Consider the following 18,239-nt stretch of genomic DNA (forward strand, 5'->3'; position numbering starts at 1 on the left):
TTTCAAAAAGTATCTTTTTATGTCTGTTGCCCATTTTTTGATTGGGTTTTTTATCTTCCTTTTGTTAAGTTGTATGAGTTCCCTGTAAATGTTGGAGATATAACATTGGCAAATATGTTCTCCCATGCAGTGGGCTTTCTTGTTGTTTTGCTGATGGTTTCTTTTGCTTTGCAAAAGCTTTTTATTTTGATGTAGTCCCATTTGTTTATTTTCACTTTAGTTTCCATTGCCCTAGGACAGTGATGATGAACCTATGACACACGTGTCAGAGGTGACACGTGAACTCTTTTTTTTGGTTGATGTTTCTTTGTTAAGTGGCATTTAAATATATAAAATAAATATCAAAAATATAAGTCTTTGTTTTACTATGGTTGGAAATATCAAAAAAATGTCTATATGTGACACAGCACCAGAGTTAAGTTAGGGTTTTTCAAAATGCTGACACACCGAGCTCAAAAGGTTCTCCATCACTGCCCTAGGAGATGTATTGGTGAAGAAATTGCTTCGGTATATGTCTGAGATTTTGCTACCTGTGGATTCCTCTAGTATTTTTATGGTTTCCTGTCTTATATTTAAGTCCTTTATCCATTTTGAGTTTATTTTTGTGTACGGTGTAAGTTAGTGGTCTAGTTTCCTTTTTTGCATTTATCTGTCCAATTTTCGCAACACCATTTATTAAAGAGACTGTCTTGATTCCATTGTATGTTCATGCTTCCTTTGTCAAATATTAATTGAGCATAGCGGTTTGGGTCAATTTCTGGGTTCTCTATTCTATTCCATTGGTCTATATGTCTGTTCTTGTGCCAGTACCAGGCTGTTTTGAGAAAAGTGGCTTTGTAATACAGCTTGATATCTGGTATTGAGATCCCACCTACCTTTGTTCTTCTTTCTCAGGATCACTGCAGCTATTTGGAGTCTTTTTTTTTATTCCAGATGAATTTTTGGAATGTTTGTTCTAGGTCTGTGAAATATGCCATTGGTATTTTAATGGGGAGTGCATTGAATCTATGGATTGCTTTAGGTAGTATGGACATTTTAATGATGTTGATTCTACCAATCCATGAACACGGTATGTTCTTCCATCTGTTTGTGTCTTCCTCTATCTCTTTTTTCAGTGTCCTGTAAAAGACCATATAGGTCTTTTACCTCCTTTAGTCAAGTTAATTCCCAGGTATCTTAATTTTTTTGGTGTGATGGTAAATGGGATTGCTTTTTTAGTCGCTCTTTCTGTAAGTTCACTATTGGTGTATGTATAGCAATGCCATAGATTTCTTGGCATTAATTTTGTATCCTGCTACATTGCCGAATTCATTTATTAAGTCTAATAGTTTTTTGATGGAGTCTTTAGGGTTCTGTATGTACAGTATCATGTCATCTGCGAATTAGGACAGTTTTACTTCTTCATTTCAAATCTGGATGCCTTTTATTTCTTCTTGTCGGATCGCAATGGCTAGCACTTCCAGTACTATGTTGAACAGGAGTGGTGAGAGTGGGCATTCCTGTCTTATTCCTGTTCTTAGGGGAAATGGTTTTAGTTTTTGTCCATTGAGTATGATGTTGGCTGTGGGTTTGTCATATATGACTTTTATTATGTTGAGGTATGATCCTTCTATTTCCACCTTGCTGAGAGTTTTTATCAAGAAAGGGTGTTGGATTTTGTGACATTGAATTTTTAAATCATGGTCTTTTATATTCAAGAAATTGTGAATGTCTTAAGATTTAGTCAATGATAGGGAAATATGTATAAGACATCTTTATACTATATGCAGCTCCAAAATATACAACCTATTCAAAACTTATGACAATAAACAGTATCTTTTAAAAAGTGTGGAATTGGGGGAGGCTGATGATGTTACATGTAGGAATCAATATATTTATGCTGCTAACAGAAGTTTATTTAAGTCTTGGGAAGAAATACCGTCAGTCCTCCAATCAAACCATCCTGATGTGCAGACTAACGCATTATTTCTGAAATGTTCAGAACAACTTCATAGAGCAGATGTGTTTTCTTTGTTCTTCTATATGAAGAATATAGTGAAGGTTTCATTGAAGTAGAAACATTTGTATCTATTGTGGGTGCAGCAAAGGTTTCATTGAAGTAGAAACATTTGTATCTATTATGGGTGCAGTTCAGAGAATCTGTGCTTTGCATAATCTTTATATATAATATTTTTTTAAATATGTCTTCATAGATTGTAGAGAGAGAGAAGGAAGAGGGAGAGAGAGATAGAAATATCAATGATGACAATCATTGATTGGCTGCCTCCTGCACATCCCCTCCTGGAATTAAAACCTGCAACCCAAGTATGTGCCTGACCTGGAATCGAACTATAACCTCCTGATTCATGAGTCGACACTCAACCACTGAGCGACACTGGCCAGGCATATATCATTATTAAATGTGATTTTAATAGTTGTGCAACATTCCATCAAGTAAATATACAACACTGCATTTTAATCGTCATAAAGTTATTACTAAAATTTTAATATTATAATTTATTCAGATGTAACATAATTATGCCTAAATACTTATTTTTATTTATAATAATTCCCACAATAATATATTTATAGATGTTGAAAGATACCTAGACAAACCATATGTGTACATATGCATTTGTTTAGCTTTTGATATGGAGTGCCAAGTTGGCTCTCTGAAAATAGTATGAGGATTTAAAAAATGATATAATAATTTACAGCCGTAAGAGTAATGCATGTCAACAATGATGACTTCTACTCTCTCTCCCTCCCTTGATATGCTAGAGGATTCCACTTAAAATCAATGTGCCCAGAAAGTGAGAAATGACAGGATGAGAACCTGGCCGCTGGCAGGCAGAAAGCACCTTGATGCTTAGCTATAAATACTTCATGCTTAGCTATCTTTGAGAACTTCCCCTTTAACTGAGAATATATTTATCTGTTTGAAGTATCTTGCTAAACAAAACTAGTAAAATTTTCCAACACTTTGCTCTCTTACACAATCAGTGGATAGTTGAAAACCATTAATTAGAGACCATAAAAGGTACATTTGTGCTTTCAGGATATTTTCATTATAGAGAGTGGTGGTTTTGCAATACAAATATTTTAATGTTTAATTCTCATTTTCAAAAGTGATTTTTCTTAAAGTAATTCTAAAAAATGAAAAAGAATACACTTTTCTCCTCCAGTCTTCTTATGATTGTAATTTTATGTAAACTACATTATTTCATCCTTATATTTTAAATTTTAATTTTGAACTAAAGCCTACATTTCCAATAATTCTAAATAATTTTAAAAATAAATTTATTAGAATATTAATATTTAGTTGATATATTAAATCATTATTATTCAATGTTTAATTTAGTAGTAGTTTGTTATGATTATAGATATCATTATATGTTAAGCTTATTTATATTATGGATCATTTATTTAATTTTGGTTAAAAGTAAATATTTCTAAGTATGTATATAGCTATTTATATATCTAGGTTACTTTCAATTAAATATGTGTAAACAGAATTTGTGAGTATTTTATCTACTTTTATATATTTCAAAAAGACAAATTAATAAGAATAAAAAGTCTATATACTGAGTTAATTGTTCTTCTCAATAGAGCATGCATTATTAATGTTAGTTTATGTAGTTTCTGAATCAAACAAAGTTCTTTTATTTATTTTAAAAAATATTTCTTATTGAAAGTATTACATATGTCCCCCTGGATCCCCCATTGACCTCTTCTAGCTCACCCCCCAAGCCCCAACCCAGACTCTCACCACCCTATTATCTGTGTCATGGGTTATGCATATATGCATACAAGTTCTTTGGTTGATCTCTTCCCACCCACCCACCCTGCCCCACCTTCCCTCTGAGATTCTGCACTCTGTTCATGCTTCTATGTCTCTGGATCCACTCGGTGCATTAGTTTATTTTGTTCATTAGATTCCACATATAAGTGAGCTCATGTGACACTTTTCTTTCTCTGATTGCCTTATCTCACTCAGCATAATACTCTCTAGGTCCCCTCATGCTGTCTCAAAGGGTAAAAGATTTTTCTTTTTTACTGCTGCATAGTCTTCCATGGTATAAATGTACCACAGCTTTTTTATCCACTCATCTACTGATGGGCATTTGGGCTCTTTCCAGATCTTAGCTATTGCATCTTGTGCTTCTCTGAACATAGGGATGCACACTTTCTTTCTGATTGTATTTCAGGTTTCTTAGGATATATGCCTAGAAGTGGGATCATTGGGTCAAATGGCAGTTCCAGTTTTAATTTGTTGAGGAAATTCCATGCTGTTTTCCATAGTGGCTGCACCAGTCTGCATTCCCACCAATAGTGCACTAGGGTTCCCTTTTCTCCACATCCTCACCAGCACTTGCCATTTCTTGATGGTAGCCATTCTGACAGGTGTGAGGTGATACCTAATTCTCATTTTAATTTGCATCTCTTTGATGATTAGTGACTTTGAGAAATTTTTCATATGTCTCTTGGCCATCTGTATGTCTCCTTTGGAGATGTGTCTATTTAGGTCCTTGGCCCATTTTTTAATTCGATTGTTTGTCCTTTTGTTAAGTCATATCAGTTTCTTATATATTTTGGACATTTTCAGACGTTTCATTGTCAATTTTTCTTTTTTTATATATTTTATTGATTTTTTACAGGGAGGAAGGGAGAGGGATAGAGAGTTAGAAACATCAATGAGAGAGAAACATCGATCAGCTGCCTCCTGCACACCCCCTAGTGGGGATGTGCCCACAACCAAGGTACATGCCCTTGACCAGAATCGAACCTGGGACCCTTGAATCTGCAGGCTGACGCTCTATCCACTGAGCCAAACCGGTTAGGGCCATTGTCAAATCTTTGCTGCTGGTTTCTTTTGCAATGCAGAAGATTTTTATTTTGATGTAGTGCCATTGTTTATTTTCTCCTCAGTTTCCTTTGCCCTAGGAGCTGTATCGGTAAACATATAGCTGCGAGAGATGTCTCAGATTTTGCTGCCTATGGTTTCTTTCTTCTAGGATTTTGTTATGGTTTCATAACTTACATTTAAGTCTTTTATCCATTTTGAGTTTATTTTTGTGTATGGTGTAAGTTTGTGGTCTAGTTTCATTTTTTGCATGTACCTGTCCAATGTTCCCAACACCATTTATTGAAGAAACTGTCCTGACTCCAATGTAAGCTCTTGCCTCTTTGTCAAATATTAATGGAGTGTGATGGCTTGGGTCAATTTCTGGGGTCTCTGCAAAACTTCTTTACCTCATACTATTAAACTTTTGATCACTTCCGATATTTTCCGCTTTCATAGCATTTTTATTTAGACTTCTACCTTCTGAATTCCCATATCTGAAACTATTACATCCTACATCCTGCAATGCAGCCAACAGTCAGAAGAAAGGTTTTTTTCTTCAAAGACATGGCCCCCTTTTTTCTCACATATGAGATAAGAAGCAGTGTTTCAATCTTGTTAAGTGGTCCAGATTCATAAGCATAAGTGATTGCCCTGTCATCTTCCCAAATTGTGTTAAGAGAAAAATTATATTGGTGAATCCGCTTGCTTCCTTTATGCAGCCTTACCACACTTTGCTCATGAAAGCTGATGATTTCACTGGAAACAATTTTGAATGTTTATTCATTACAAAAACTGTAGAAAATAGAATCCCCCATCCATAATTCTACCACCTAATCAACCCAATACAATTTTTCATTAAATTGCACTGCTGTATCTGATTAGGACATTGTCTGAAAACAATTAGTTCACCTCATCTGATGAATAGACAGTAAATTAAAGCATGCTATTTTTAAGCACTACAATATTTCCCTTATCTAGGTGCTCTAAAAGTTAAACAGAATATAATATAAGAAATTTGAATGAACTGTATGATCAGGTAAAAATCAAGTGTGTTGTTAAACTTTTACTGATACCAATGCATTTCCAATTTGTAAATAGGAATATAAAATTAATATTTAATTTTAGTGATCAAGATCAAATCTGTACCAGTTAAAAGGGAGGCGCCTAAAGTTTAATGTCCTAAATAAAAACACACACACTCTCTCTCTTCATCCTAGATTTTCAGCCCTCTTTTGAGAATGAATTAAATGATCCATTTTATTGCTGTTTATTCTAAAACTAAAGGTGAAATATGAGTTTAGCTTAAAGTATATTACCCTGTTGTCCTTGTCAAAAGTCTACTATGATTTAATTGTCACAATCACTGTTTCTGTTCAAACAAGTTAATATAATAAATAGCATGGTAACACAGAAAGAATGATTATTTTGGAGTAAATATGATTATTCTTTCCTGTTTTGTTAAATTATTTTGCCTGTGCTTATATATCTCCTGAAGGTGGATGGAAAACAAAATGAGGTACAGATACCCCCTCATAAAGATAGTTAAGTACCTTCATATTTATTTTGGATTTACAATCTGATTGTCTACAATGCTCTGATTGGTATTGGGATTTTATACTTAGAGTCCAGATCAAACTTAATATGCTCACTGCCATGATACAATTCCTTTTATATTAATGGAAAATATCATGGGTCTTATAACTATAAACATCTACACTAAGAAAAGACAAACATGCAAATTTACCGTACCTTTGCTACACCTTAAGCCAGGCCCACCAGCCAATCAGAGCGACTATATGCAAATTAACCCAACCAAGATGGCGGCCGGCAGCCATGGAGCTGGAGTTAGCAGGAGGTTTGGTTGCCCCAATGATGGAGGAAGCCAAGCTTCCCACTTGCCGTGGCCCTGGCTCTGAGCTCCACTCAAGCAACAAAGTTTTAATTATAGAAGGTAAATAAACCCTAGATACCTGCTTTAAGCCAGCCGTGGCCACGGAGCTAGAGCAAGCAGGAGGCTTGGTTGCCCCTGGCGATGGAGAAAGCCAAGCTTCCCTCCCGCCTTCCCTGGCCAGATCTGAGCTCCTCTCAAGGCTACAAAGTTTCAATTATAGAAGGTAAATAAATCCCAGAATAAAAAATAAAAAAAGGAGAGGCTGGGAGCTTCCGTCGCCGGGGGGTGGGGGGGCCTTGGCCAGCTTGAAAACAGCCCTCAGCCCTTCAACCAGGCTTGCCAGGCATCCAAGCAGGACCCCCACCCTGATCCGGGACACCCTTCAGGGCAAACCAGCCGCCCCCACCCATGCACCAGGCCTCTATCCTATGTAAAAAAGGGGTAATATGCAAACTGACCCTGACAACAGAACTACTGGGAATGACTGGTCACTATGACACACACTGACCACCAGGGGGCAGACGCTCAATGCAGGAGCATCTGCAGAGGGAGCTCTGCTCAGCCACAAGCCAAGCTGACGGCTGCCAGTATAGCGGTGGTGGTGGGAGCCTCTCCCGCCTCCTCAGCAGCACTAAGGATGTCTGTCTGCAGCTTAGGCCTGCTCCCCACTGGCAAGTGGACATCCTCTGAGGGCTCCTGGGCTGCCAGAGGGATGTCTGATTGCCAGCTTAGGCCCATTCCCCGGGGAGCGGGCCTAAGCCAGCAGGTGGTCATCCCCTGAGGGGTCCCAGACTGCGAGAGGGCACAGGCCGGGCTGAGGGACCCCCTCCCACACACCCCCCCGAGTGCACAAATTTTTGTACACCAGGCCTCTAGTATAACTATAAAAGATATTCTATGCCATTATATGTGAAATGTTGTTCAGACTTATTCCTCAGCCCAGATTTGCCCTAGTAGAGAGAAAGTGAGCAGGGTAGTTACATACTAGTATGTTTGAAGTAAAATCCAAATGTTCTGTGGCCATTATAATGGCTTTCAGCAAGAGTTCTTTTGGTCTAGACCAGCCATGGGCAAACTATGGCCCGCGGGCCGGATACGGCCCTTTGAAATGAATAAAACTAAAAAAAAACAAAAAACCGTACCCTTTTATGTAATGATGTTTACTTTGAATTTATATTAGTTCACACAAACACTCCATCCATGCTTTTGTTCCGGCCCTCCGGTCCAGTTTAAGAACCCATTGTGGCCCTCGAGTCAAAAAGTTTACCCACCCCTGGTCTACACTTAGAAGCATCCTAATTTGATTCTAGATGCATGACTGAAGTGAATAATGCACAATTTATCCTTGAAAACTTTGGGTTCAGGCATTTTTCAAAGCATTGAATATTTTCTTATGATCACTTTTAATGTGGACCCTTGTCTGTGTTTAAAACATACACACACATTGTCTGAAAAACAGAAAATATAATCAACCAAGAAATTTATGAACCGAAAGCATCTCCAGGTAAATACACATATCGAGCAAAGTTTTACTTTTTAATGTTTTGAGATATTTTTAATCTTGAATTTGGATACAAAATGTGAAGTAACACCTTGAAATATTAGTGTCCTGCCATGGCGTCATTCTAAATAGTATCTGGAAATGACTAAGGTGAACCATTAGTGGGAAGTTGTCCTCTAAGAATTTGGCAATAAAATGTGTGATTTTCAAAATTCCTGTCCCTTTGGGAAGTGCCTGTCTCAAGTCTCAGAAATTCTGTTTCGTCTTTGCATTTATATTTTTATTCAACAAGTACTTGTAATGTGTTATAGTGCAACAGAAAGTATATAAAAAGTTAAAAAGTCATATGCTTTTTGTTGACCATAAACAGCTAGATGTTTAGAATAAGAAATGGACAATTTAGTGAAATGTCAAATACAGATTTGTACCAACACATAGAAAGGGTTTTTTTGCATATATATACACACACATATATATCTTATATCTAAAAAGTTACTTGGGTTGCTTGGATCAGTTATGAAAATTAAAGCATAGGACATGTATTTAGGTTATACAAATGTGAATATTCATAGGTGTGATACGCAATTTGCTTATATTATAAAATATTTTTAATCTTGAGAGATGTATATTAAAGTATTTAGAGCTGAAATAGCCTGATATGTATTACCACCAAATGATTCAGCAAACAAACAAACAAAAAGAAGTGAGGGCATATACTCAAAAGTTAACTTTTGGTAAATCTAGGTAAGGATTGTATGAGTACTCATCTACTATTCATTCAACCTTCTGTAGGTCTGAATATTTGCTCAATAAAATCAAAACAAATGAGTTACAATTTCATACTCATTAGTCTGAAAAAAAAATAGCCTGATGAAATGAACTACTGGTGCAGAAGTGAGGACGATGTGGAGCAGCAGAAACTTGTATTGCTGGTAGACTCTAACTTTGGAAAATATTTTGTCACTAGCTAGTTGAGTAGAAGACATTAATTATGTCCTCTGCCTAGGCAATCCCCTTTCTTGTTGTTTGTCTCAAGAAAGCCCTGCTATGGCCTTCAGGAGACATTAATAAAACTGTTTTAGGCAACTTGTTTTAAAAAGCAAAAATTTGGAAACACTCAACTTTAAAAAAAAAGTAACAAATAAATTATGCTATGTAAATAGAAAATAAAATACCATGTAACAATGAAAGTAAACTATGGCTATAAGCATCAACCTGGGTTATTCTCAGAAATAAATTATTGATTTAAAATAGCACACGGTGTGAAGGTCAAAAGTATACAACCCTTAGTATTTATTTGGAATAAAGTTTGTCCTGAAATGTTTTATTTAAAGTTGTCCATACCTCACAGCTGTCAATCATTTAGTTGAGACTTATCAAAGTCCTATGTCTGTCCCAAATGCCAAGATGACAGCCTATGACCAAAGGATGCACAGGGGATCCTCAGCTAGAGGCACCTTCTCAATGGTTTTCCTGCAGCATAAGAATAAAGGCACTGCCCTTCTTGGGCCTATGTTGATATAAATGTGAGTGCGTTGGTTAGGTGGTAAATGAGAAACTGAATGTTAGTGAGAATTAAAGAATTAAAAGTGACACAGGCAGTTACGACTTTTTTGTTGACCAGAGAGATACTCTTTAAATCTTAAAAAAAAAAAAATAATCTTTTGTATTTGTTTGCAGAGTAAAAGTGAGCAAATAACCATGCGGCACCTAACATCAGGAAACTGGGAAGTGATAAAGATCTTGGCATACGATGAAACTACTCAAAAAATGTGAGCATGTTTTGGTTCTATAGTCAGGTTGGAAGTCAGGGTTGTCAAGTGCAGTATTTTCTGCCAGATTTATGTTTTGCCAACTGTGGTGCTAGTCCAAGCAACTTGGCCATGTAGCAACCTTTTCTTTAAAGACTCTCTCTATCCATCACCTGAAGAGACACTTATACAGACACTTGCGCACAGACACACACACACACACACACACACACACACACACACACATGCACACACCCATACGCAGAGAGATTGAGAGAGATCATAAAAAGTGTGATAATATTTTAAGAAAAAGTATATATTTCCCAAATGGATCAAACTCCTGTATCAAAGTTCTGCAGTTAATAACAAAAAAGCTCTTCTATATTCTGGACAGTGTGAAAATGTTGATTTGTGCCTGATGCTTGTGCTGTTTTCTTTCCTGGGCAGTTACTTTCTGAGCACGGAGTCTTCCCCCAGAGGGAGGCAGCTGTACAGGTAAGCAGTGTAGGATCTCTCTCTACACAGGTTGATTTCCCCATGTCCGTTATACAGCTTAATGAGAGGATGAAAGATTCTGGAGGGTTTTTTTGACGTGGCTTGGGGAGAGCCAGCTCTGCATGACCTTCACACTCTTGGTCCAGCCCCTCAGCCCTGACCTTTACGATCCTCAAGGTTAGAACCGGCGTGCAGACAATATTGCTGCTTCTTTATTTTCTTTTCTCACCTGCTTCTACAGTCTCAAAGTATTTTTTTTCCTGAGGCTTGGTTCTTTTAACCGCCATCATCACAGGCATTCACATATTTCACCACTGGCCTTTCTTCTACTAAGCCTCATTTTGCATTTTCAGTGTCTTAATATTGTACACATGCAGCTTATTTCTGAACAAAAGAAAGCATTGTGAGCACTTACAGACTGGATCCGGTGCAAGTTTCTCTCCCCACCACCCCCCAGAGAGTGTGCACAATCCATTAAGGTTATTTAAGCCAGTACTGCTTGTTGTTTACCAACATAAAGCAATAGATGGGGCATACTTCCATCTGCCAATATTTCCAAGTGGAAAGCTCTATTCATAAAAGGGGCTTAAGGTCATACCCAGGTAGTATCGAAATGCCTCTTCACTCAGAAAGCTTTCAGCAGGACCTCACAAGAATGACTGCTATTTTTGTCTGGCAAGCAACTTATTAATTCTGGACTTTATATATACTTTCTAATTTCCATTTCACAGTTTTAAAGTGTCAAAACTGCCATGGCATTTTCTCAGTGGAAATTCATCATGTTTGAAGCAGTGTCACCACTGACTCTTACCAAGTAGCCTAGACTTCCCTTTGAGAGTAAAAATACATGTTTAAAGTGCTCTAGCTCCCTCTATTTCACCCATATGCTCTCATTTATGCACATATTGCTTTCATCTGAAGCAAGCCTTTCCTATTTATCACCCATTCCAATATGTCATTTTCATATTCTTTGTCTTTTCTCTTAGAGTCTAGAAGCCATAGTCTCAATCCTAATGACTTTCAAAGGAAGAACAGCTAATTGTTTATTTAAAGACACTGATTCTAACTTTGGTTCAGATGTCTTCAATAAAGTACGGGTCACTTTTTTTTTGTTTGTTTTGTTACCTGAAGCTTATCTTCCTTGAAACTTAAACTATGATTGGTATTGGCAGTCATGAGCAATCCTTTAAGATGTGGAAATACTTGACCAATATTTTATTTCTCCCATTTTATAAAAGTCCTAAAGGAAAATTTAGTTTCAGAAGATTATACTTGGCCAGGTTGAGCCAATGGAATTCCCTCCATTCCTCTTCCTATTATTAGCCTAAAATGTGATTTGAATCACAATGACTTCTTAGATTTGTGTGCTTGACTTATCTCTGTAGTGACTGAGGCAGAAGAGTCAATCTCTCTGTGACTGCTGCTAGTATAGCAGGCTGTACTATAAAGAAAATGTAGTACCAATAAATTTCCCCTTAAACAGCTCATCAAATGCCAGTTGGCTTGACTGTAAGATAATGTTAGTGTTTAATCCAGAAAACTCAATCAATGTCTTGTCCAGGCCATAAAAATACTCATTGGCTGACAATTTATGGAATTAGACACCTTTGCAGAACCAGCACTGCTACCAGATTCAGTGTTACCATTTGATCTTAAAATTTGCATTTCTTGTTTCAATAATTTCAGAGTCTAAATTATGAGAAAATACCAACATAAACCTCTCAGGAACCTGGATCTGAAAAATTATATGGAGTCGAGAGTAAAGGTTTTAAATTCTAGTTATGTCACTATATACCTGAGTGTGAATAGTACACATTCTTAATCTCTCTGTAGTGATGGTTGCACAACATTGTGAATGTAATTAATGACATTGAAATATACACTTAAAAATGGTTAAAATGGCAAATTATATATATATATATATATATATATATATATATATATATATATATATATATCATAAGGTGAAACTGGCTACTGTGTTTGTGTCTAGTGTATATTAATCACCTTTACTAGTAAAGGAACATTTTGGATTATGATGAGCTCAGGATGCTTCAGCTATGAAACGTGACTCTGTGAACTGTACATGATTGCTTCTGTGCTTTTGATGCCTCATCAACACCCTGTCCCTGCCCCCAGCCCCATGCCTGCAGCATATTGCACATCAAAAGCAGCATGGCCATGATTCATTTCCAACTGCATAGCCCAAATCATGTTTTGTTTCAAAATAAAAGTGAATTTTTTGTCAAATCAAATTTTATTAAATGTATTATCAACAGTGTTTTACCTATTAGCATAGATAATCTATGATTCATCTCTATTTAAAAAATAAATGATTCTAGATATGAAATTTAACCTTGGAGATATAGCTCAACCCCTCTGACCTTAAGCACCACTATTTGTAATATAAAAAGATGATTGATTTTTCTTTTTACTTACCCCCCTCAGGTTGCAAAATATGTATGATTTTTAACTATATATAATGATACAAAAATAACTTTCTTTTCCAAAAAATTCATGGCACATACTTAGTGGGAAAAAAATTCACACTAATATTAAATTCCAATTATTAGAGTGTCGCATTAAATAAATAATGTGCTTGATTTTTTATGTATGATATATGAAAACATTTATTAGTTCTTTCAATTAATGTTTATTGATAATGACTTTATGTTAGTCTTTATGGGCAATGACTTTTAAGACTTTACAAAGAAATACCTGTAGAGAAATGCAGTAAAGAATGTTTTATTAAGTTCTGTGGAAATCGGTTTCTTTATTTATAAGCATACATACATACATTCATACAGCTGTACATAGTTTTAACTTTGTTATAGAGAAGAAAAATGTCCACATGCTAACATTAGGAATGGAAATTGATTTTCCATTTGTATGGCAAGTCATAATTTATAAGGATCCTCAATGTAAGTAATGCTGGAGCTTCTCTGTTAATGTTGACGTTAAAATATAGACGCCACACAATCAAGTACCTGGAATGGTAGCATTTCTAATGTGTGTTTTTCCCCCCAGTGCATCTACCGAAGGATTATTGAATCGTCAATGCATTTCATGTAATTTTATGAAAGAACAATGTACATATTTTGATGCCAGTTTTAGTCCCATGAATCAACATTTCTTATTACTCTGTAAAGGTAACTGATGATTTCTGATACAGTTTATTTTATTGATTTTATATGGCCAGCATCTAATACTATCACTAATAACTGCTATTCTCTAGTTATATGAATTTTTCTTAATATATGTTTTTAAGTTATAAATTATGGACTTACTGTGACACAAATTATATTCATAAACTTCATTTAGAAATAGGATTGGAGAGTAAATACACACAATCAGAAAGGACTATTTAAACATGAACGATTTAAAAAAGTCATGCCACAATAATAAAGTAATTTAGCTATATTTAGAAAAACAATAGTCAATAAAATAATGGCTAAGTTGTTAAAATATTTAGGATATACAGAAATTTAATTTTCTGGGTCTGGTCCCTTTCAATTCTGACAAATTACACTCACCCCAATTATTTACTCTACCTGTAATTAGTATAGTCTTTGATAGGGGCATGATATCACTAGGTTATATTGATAGAAATCATTGTCCCTTTAAGAGGACACTGTATTTCCCAGAGTTGAAATGGGAGACATGTCCTCCTATACTATAGTATTATCAATTGAGTGCTACTGGTTCAGCTGGCACCTAGGCTGTCCTGTTTTAAGACAACATGAGGAATGAACTAACACTTAGTCATTTAAATTAATTTTATTCTTGATGTCTAAAATGAAGTAATCAAAAAAGGAAAGTACTGTTTGATGTCACCAGGGAAAAACCATTAGACCTCTAGATAGAGTTTCCTAATTCATCTTTGTCGAATCATAGAAATTTCTTATGGTTACACCTGAATTAACTAGTATATTTGAAATAATTAGTGATTCCAGTTAACATATTTTAAAAATTAGTATATAATAAGCTCTAATTTTTATTTATCTTGGGGATGAAATAATTCTAATAGGCAGGGGTTCTCTCTTTCTTGGCTGACTGGGTAAATAGAATTTAATCTTGCTTGAGCAGATGATAGAGAGGTCAAGGGTCATGAACCAGCTTTCTGAATATCTGTGACTAATCTATAAAAGACTAGAGAAAAGAGAGAGCAAGGCACATAATATTAGCTTAAAACCATAGAAATATGGATGCATGGGGCATTTTGGATAAGGGGGAATCTTAAAATTAATCTATGCAAATAGTTTATTTCACCCTATGTTCTTATTTTCTGAATAAAATATCCATAGAAAGGAATGAAATCTAGTGGACTTGTTTCTGTTTCACTATGTAGCCTTTTCAGTAATTATTACTTAAATTTCTTTAAAATGTTTATACATATATTTTTAAAACCCAGGTCCAGGGGTCCCAATGGTCAGCCTACATAGCACGGACAACCCAGCAAGTAAGTACACAGCAATACAAAATAGTCATGGTTGGTGCTGGTCTTAGGGATTATATTAGTCATTCTGAGTGCCATACTCTTTAGGACCTCCTTCAAAAGAGTTCCCAGCATGGGGAAAGCTGTGTAGGCACCAACAAATTGACCTGTGTATGTAACAGTAAGGCAAGTGGATTGAGCCATGTTGCAACTGGAGTTGGATCTTATATGCCTGAAATAGGGTGTCTACTGTGTCTATATTAAATGAGGAGGGGTTGATGAGGCTCCTTTAAGTGTAGTATTTCATTCTACTATCCCCTTTGTACTCTGGGTTCATTTTTCTTGGCCTCATATAAATTATTCCTCTAGAGCAATACATTTTTTGTACTGGTACTTCTGGGAAAATTAATAAAATCATATTATTTTATATTTTTATTCTATTTGTTCCATATATTCATGAATTCCTAGTTATATATATATTTATTTATTGTTTAACATATTTATTCAACTGTTCATCATTTACTGAGTGAGCACATAGTTTAGCAAGCCATATGACAGAGGCTGGTTGTACATTGCTGGTAAGACATAGGTAATATTTTTAAGAACTTAAAGTAGAGTGCTCAAGTAAATACATGGTTGAGCTAATCTTAAAAATGAATAGCCAGATTGCTGCCTGCCACCCATTCTTCTTACTTTTTTTCTATATTTATTTTCCTTCTTCCAGTTTAACATTTTTATTTCATCAATAATCTTATGCTCTAATAATTTACTGTAGGATACTATAATCTAACAAATCAGGCTTATATTTATTATTTTATTTAATCCTCAGAACACCTCTTGTAATAGTTAATTTTATTACTCTATTTTACAGAAGAGGAAATTAAGTCAGAGAGGTTAAAGAACTCGGCTAGAGTCATACTAGTAGGTTGCAGAACCAGGAATCAAATGTGATAGTCTGACTCCAGAACAGGGTTTGTAATCACTCCTACATGATGACACCTTGTTCAATTGTGTTTTTGTCTCTCACCTCACATACTTATATATTAAGTAGGAGTTTTACTGAAATGCCTAGACTTAAAGAAGATGAAGGCATAAAAAATGCAATGTTGAATTACAAATGTCAATTTTAGAGAACAGAGGAAGACCTTTTGTACTAGTCATGAAAAATAAAAAAGGGCTGTGAACATGGTCTGGTGATTAAATTTCCCTTCAAAAGACAATTATTAAGATGAAATGTACATTCAATTGTAACAAAATAAATCTTCTGGTTAGTCTTTGTTACACTACTGAGGCATTAATAACTCATTTTAGGTCCACATGAAATAGAACATGGTGTAAAGAGAAAATTGAAATTTAAAAAAATGAAATTTTTTAATAAACATAGAAAACCTTTAAACCCATAGTTACCAAAGAAATGCAAAGTAAAATGCTGATGTGTAATTTTTTCTAACAAATTAATAACATCAAAATTTGCATTGCTAATGAGGATATAATGAAGAATCTCTTAACTTCCTGGTAGAAATATAAATTATAGCAAATATTTTTAATAAATCATAAAAATTATAAGCCTTAAATCTTTTATATCTATTTATTCAGTTTTTTTTCTTTTTAATAGTTTATACTGAAAAAATAACTCTAGAGAAAATTATAACAGGGCTATTGATGATAGTGGAAAAGTATATATAAATAACAAAAGAGGAGAATCTACACTAATAAAAGAGAAAAATGGTAATTGGTGTACGAGCTTCCCTTTTCATTGGCTAATGCAAATTAACTGCCAACTAAGATTGGCAGTTAACTGCCAACAAGATGGCGGTTAATTTGCATATGTAGGCACAATGCAGGGAGGCGAAAGGGAAAGCAGGAAGAAGCCCCCTGCCACTGACAGTGATCGGAAACCCAGGGGGGAGCTAAGAGCTGGGGGGCAGGGCAAAGGCGGCCCTAGGGCCGCCTTTGCCCTGCCCCCCAGCCATGATCAGAGAATCATGTGCCTTTTCTGCCCTGGCCAGTGATAGCAGGAAGTAGGGGTGGAGCCAGCGATGGGAGCTGGGCACGGTTGAAGCTGGCAGTCCCAGGAGCTAGGGGTCCCTTGCCTGGGCCTAAAGTGAAGCCCACGATCGCGGGGCCGCTGCAGCTGTGGGTCCCCGCTGCCTGGGCCGGACACCTCAGCCAGAGTCGTCCTGCAGGGGCAGGGGCGGAGCCCTCATGATTGCGGTGCCACCCGCTGCCACTGCAGGTCCCCGCTGCCCGGGCCGGACGCCTAGGCCAGAGGCGTCAGGCCTGGGCAAGGGGCCGATCCTGCGATTGGAGGGTGATGGGTGTCAATGCCTGAGGGCTCCCAGTATGTGAGAGGGGGCAGGCTGGGCTGAGGGACACTCCCCCACCCCCACACACCCAGTGCACGACTTTCGTGCACCGGGCCCCTAGTTTATAAATAATGGAATATGCATTAGTGTGCTGAATATCTTCCATTTTTCCTTCCAGACCACTCTTAACTCTGCTTTGCTCTCCCCTCGTCTCTATCCCAGAAATAGTGTGTATGAATGACTTAGGTTCTATTGTAATGTGGATGTCAATTGAATTCAGCTAAAGTGAAGTGAATCACGTAGGTGGCTGAAGAAAGGAGAAAGTGATTTAAAAAAATTATTAAATTGTTTCATGTTGTCATATTGCAGGTGTCCCCTCTTTTTGCCCCCTCTTTGCTCACTCCACCCACCCTCACCTCCCCGCCCCTTGGCCTTCACCAAAATATTGTCCTTTTCCGTGAGGTAGGCATAGATGTTCCTTAGCTAATCCCTTCGCCTTCTTCATCCAGTTGACCTCACCCACCTCCCCTTGGGCGCTGGTCAGTCTGTCCCGTGAATCCATGCTTCCATTTTGTTTGTCACTTTACTTTGTTTATTAGATTCCACATATTAGTGAGATCATATGGTATGAGAAAATGGTTCTGGCTTAGCTATTCCTCCAGCCTTATCCCTGTGGAGTCGTCCAGGTTGCTACAACTCCCAGCTAGAGGTCACTGTGGAACTTTCATACAAACATCTTCAAATAACTGTTCTCTCCCCCTGATCTGCAGACCTAGCCACTATCCTACCAGCCCTGGGTCATTGCACTAGTTCTTGTGATCCTCTGCCCATTGTCCACATATTTGTAAATAGTCTTTTATTAACATTTTATAAAATTATTCTAATAGAGTTGCCATTAGTTTCCCACTAGGATAAAAAGCATGTTGGGAGGAGACTTGGGGGGCTGGGTGAAAAAGATGAAGGGAGGAAGAAAAAAATTGGTAGTTACAAAGGAGTCCCAGAATGTAGAGCATAGGGAATATTCCCTGTGCTGTA

The 18,239-nt window shown here is 36.6% G+C and overlaps 1 protein-coding gene across 2 annotated transcripts in view; it reads left to right on the forward strand.

Annotated features, from left to right (window-relative positions):
• DPP10 (dipeptidyl peptidase like 10) overlaps nt 1-18,239 on the forward strand; it is a 637,668-nt gene that overhangs the window by 576,295 nt on the left and 43,134 nt on the right. For both annotated transcript variants that reach the window (XM_059704650.1, XM_059704651.1), the window contains exons 14-17: nt 9,898-9,989; nt 10,416-10,463; nt 13,491-13,612; nt 14,875-14,922. In XM_059704650.1, the coding sequence (XP_059560633.1) occupies nt 9,898-9,989; nt 10,416-10,463; nt 13,491-13,612; nt 14,875-14,922 (310 nt within the window). The remainder of the gene's footprint in view (nt 1-9,897; nt 9,990-10,415; nt 10,464-13,490; nt 13,613-14,874; nt 14,923-18,239) is intronic.

Source organism: Myotis daubentonii, chromosome 7, assembly GCF_963259705.1.
Source record: "Myotis daubentonii chromosome 7, mMyoDau2.1, whole genome shotgun sequence".
Classification (NCBI taxonomy): Eukaryota; Metazoa; Chordata; class Mammalia; order Chiroptera; family Vespertilionidae; genus Myotis; species Myotis daubentonii.